The following is a 4,070-nucleotide window of genomic DNA, read 5'->3' on the forward strand; positions in this document are numbered from 1 at the left end:
TCTGCTCCTTTACACACAACCTATTGTTTTCTGATCAGCCTGGAGAACTACAACAGCTTAAGTATTAAAAGTAAAAAGATAAATTAAAAGAGTTCTGGATCCACAGCTAATCGTGGCCTAATTCATTGTTTGAATTCAGGCCTTCTTGCTCAAACAAATTTAAATTTAAATTTAAAGTGGAAACATGTTTCACCCCCCCTTCCCCCCCCCTCTCATGATAGATGAATTAAAGAGGCAGTTTATCAAACTTGTTAAAGGCTCCTTGAAAACCGTTAATAGAATAGGGAGACCCTTTCACAACTTGTAACTTTTGGATTTGTTTTCTGTGTATTTGTTTAGTTTTTCTAATTCAGGGGGCAGTTTGGTGGCTCGTGGGCATTACTAGTTTGGTTCTGATGGGGGGAAACTAACAGGCCCTGAACTCGTGTACATTTTCTTTTGTGCTTATAAATCTGTGCAAAACTGCAACAAAGATATTTGGGGGAAAATAAAGTTCAATAAAAGAACCTTGATGGGAAAAAAAATCATTTTTTGCTGAAACTAGTTGTTCCGCTGCTCACCTTTCACACTGCTGTGATGCTTTTCTTCGTATTCACTGCTGTCACATTGCCGACATCCGATCCTCTGAAATAATGAATATGTTGTGATTACGTGAGAAGTTAAATGGTGTCACCTTATCTGGTTTATAGTCTCAGGGCCCGAGTCTTTTCAACAGCACGAAGGCGTGACCTGTAAATGAGAAAAGATGTTTTCAGGTAGACGGATCATTCCCCCCCCCCCCCCCCGACCTCTTTAGAGTTCAGAAACCAGCTAACTGAGATTTGGAGCAACTTTGTGCTCTTCCTGAGTCAATTGTTCAGGAGTCATGGGAGCGGCCTTTATGGAGAACAAAAGATGCAGGTTCTCTGTGATTCGCCACCTCAGAATCTGCAGACAGTATATATATATACAGTATATATATACTGTATATATATATACTTCGTGTATCGTATGATTTCAGAGAGTCAATATGAGGGTACTTGTGGCGTTTCTCTTGTCGGTGCTGGGCTGCAGTCTGGCTGAAGGGCGACTTTTGTCCAAATGTGATCTGAAGAATGAGTTTGTCAACCTGGATTTGAACTTCGTGGCAAAGAGTAAGTGCTGCTTGTAACTTTTACATAAGAAACGCAGAGGCCTTCTATTTATGGGTTTAAAAATGAATAAATGTTCAATATTTTGTTAACTGCAAGTAAGAAACGGATGAAAAATTGCAGCTTCGTTTAATGTGATTCACAATATTTCTTTTGGTGAAAAATTAACATTTGTTTTCAGACTTGAAAAGTTTGGGAGCTCCTGGACTGAATCTGTATCGCCATACTGATTTTATGTAAACCAGCATGACCCTTTATGTCTTTAAATTGTTCTTTTTATCCACATACACTTGTGTGGATGCACATAAGTATAAAAGTATACATCTATATATGCAGGTGGAAGTGTATACTGCATATACATATATGTATGAGTGTACGGTACTTTACACCTTTAGTCTAAAGTTTAGACTAAACGGTAAAAAATTGAATGTGACGGCTTTTTTGCTGCTTTTTCAAATAATACAAAATCAAATAGGAAGAAAAAAAAAACCTGAATATAGAAACCTGAGCGCATCATACATCACATAACAAAACTGTAAACGCATTTCATGAATTCAAATAGAAACTACAAACAACATTTTGCATAAATTACTTGGACAAAAATCCAGGTCAGAAAAATACAAAACATCAGGAGAGAGATCTGAGATTGGGAGCATTACTATTGTCTCTCACCGGCTCTATGGAGCAGAGGAATGAGATATATCAGCCTTTGGAAACAAATACACACACACACACACACACACACACACACAATAATTGTTTGGGTCTGCACATGATATTTGCTTGCATTAATAATACAGAATATTAGCAAAACGACCCTTTAATAGGTTAAGTTTTGTTTAGATTAAATGTTGTCAAGAGGTATGGCATTAGAGTAAAGCTCACATTGTGCCCAAAATTCACTACAACTTTGTGAAAAAACCCACCTGTTATATTTAGATATTATATATATATATAGATTGTTTGCAAGTAGAAGTTTTTGGGCTGATGGTGGCGCCAGAAGAAAAAAGAGGGGGTCAGATTGGGGATCATCCTCTGGGGATCAAGAATATCCACAGCGAATTGAAGATTGCCCAGGAGTTTGTGAAAGTGTGTTTCTTTATTCTCTTCCCTTCAGTTGTCTATTATGTGGAGCGGATGTCGGGCTTTAACACCAGTGCGGTGACTCACGAGACGGAAGACCCCGGTAGCGAGAGGAGGCATGCGAAAGGCGGCGGCACAGTCTGGCCCCACAGCGTCACGCCAAGGAGCGCCAAGATGTCTCCGGGGCCCAGCGGGCCTCCACACCAGGACGAGGAGGCCCCGACGTTCTATGGTCTTTTCCAGCTCAGTAACCTCCTGGCCTGCAGCGACGGCACGACTCCGTCCCCCGACATCTGCTCGATGGACTGCAACGGTGAGTTCAGTTTGTGTTTGTTTCCATATTTATGTGTGAACGTCATTGTCACAACTGCGAAGGTGTTAGTGATCTACCAACCAACCGTGTCCTCGGGAGAAGCGACACATTTTTAGACTCAAGTTACAACAAGTTCAACCTGCATCTTTGACTTAAAACAGTAAACTTGTTTTCTTTCCAGACTTCATTGACGACGACATAAGTGACGACTTAAAGTGCCTGTTGAAGGTCCACGCTGCGTTCATGTAAGTTCAGTTTTAAGGTTCTTCTAATACTTGAATATTCATGCAACTTAATACTTCTACTCCATCTCAGAGGTAAATATTGTATTTTAGGTTTACATTTGTCTGACAGCGTTAGTTACAGTTCTTCATCTCCTTCCTGTCCAGTTTAAACCTGGTATCTCCAGATGTGTTGATGTTGAATGTTTGTGATGAACTGAAGGATGAAATGTTCCTTCATGTGTTGATAAAATCCTCCTACTTCTTCAGATTAATAAACTCTTTAAAAAGACTCTTGGATCAGCTGGAAGATGCTTCATAACAAACCTGACAACAGGTTGTTTGTTCTTTAGATACGAGGTTCTCACAGGACAGAGACGCTACAAACACGTGATGATCTTATAGAATATGATGCTTTGATGAAGATTAAACTAGACAACAGGATATAAAGGAGTTAAAAACATCTACAGCTGTGAAATACAACATAGTGGAATATTTTCACAGTGTGGTTTTAGTACTTTTACTTGAGTTAAGAGTGCTGTGAATGACTGAACTGAATTTCTAATGTAAATACTTCCACAGGAGAAATGCTTTAGGGGGGCCCCACTGCGAAAAGTTACAGCAAAGGTGGGTAATGTATTCCAATGTTATCAACAGTGAACAGAAGTGATACAAAGGCAGTTTAAATGGTCAGTTGTGAATGCTGGAGATTGTCCTGGGCTGATGTTAGAGTCGCAGCCTAAATTATGTTCCCAGTTCTCATTTTTAACTTCTACTTTCCTTTAGCTGGTTCCTTTTTGGGTAATCTGTCTTTCAAATACAAGCAATTCTGAATGAATTACCGTTTAATTGTGACATCAATACTTCACAAACAATATTAACATCTCATTTGTTTATTTGCAGGTACATGCACATCCACCGGGAGTGCGGAAATAAAACCTCTGACTACCTCGATGAATGTGAGCCATAACTATCACTGGAGGGATTCACCTTCTCTCAAATGAGTGGTCATCTATGACAGTAATAAAGTGAAGCAGCACGTTACACCCGTAACATCCAATAGTATCTGAGCTTTGTTGTAGAAAAAAGTGACACAGTGTGTGCTTATGAGGGAATGTCCTCCGAAATGTGCATGTCATTAAAGATTATTGAAAGCCTTTAAATTGCTCTGTAGAAATGATTACTCACTAAAGAGTCTTATATTTAAAGTCACGGATGTAAGGAACTGTGCAAAGGTTATTGGTGTGGGGGGGTATTTAATTTTATGGAAAAGAGTTTAAAAAAACATCAAGTGCAACATCGTCCCCCCAATAACTCAATCCC

General features: G+C 39.4%; 1 protein-coding gene across 1 annotated transcript; it reads left to right on the forward strand.

The window, feature by feature from the left end:
- Positions 1-1,009: 1,009 nt before the first annotated feature.
- On the forward strand, positions 1,010-3,717 carry LOC142950121 (lysozyme c-1). The gene is made up of 4 exons (XM_076092020.1): positions 1,010-1,133; positions 2,248-2,526; positions 2,708-2,771; positions 3,651-3,717. The coding sequence occupies exons 1-4, from the start codon at positions 1,010-1,012 to the stop codon at positions 3,715-3,717; spliced, it is 534 nt and encodes a 177-aa protein (XP_075948135.1).
- The last annotated feature ends 353 nt before the right edge of the window (positions 3,718-4,070 follow it).

Source organism: Anarhichas minor, unplaced genomic scaffold (genome assembly GCF_050575085.1).
Source record: "Anarhichas minor isolate MPS153535 unplaced genomic scaffold, ASM5057508v1 ptg000014l, whole genome shotgun sequence".
Lineage (NCBI taxonomy): Eukaryota > Metazoa > Chordata > Actinopteri > Perciformes > Anarhichadidae > Anarhichas > Anarhichas minor.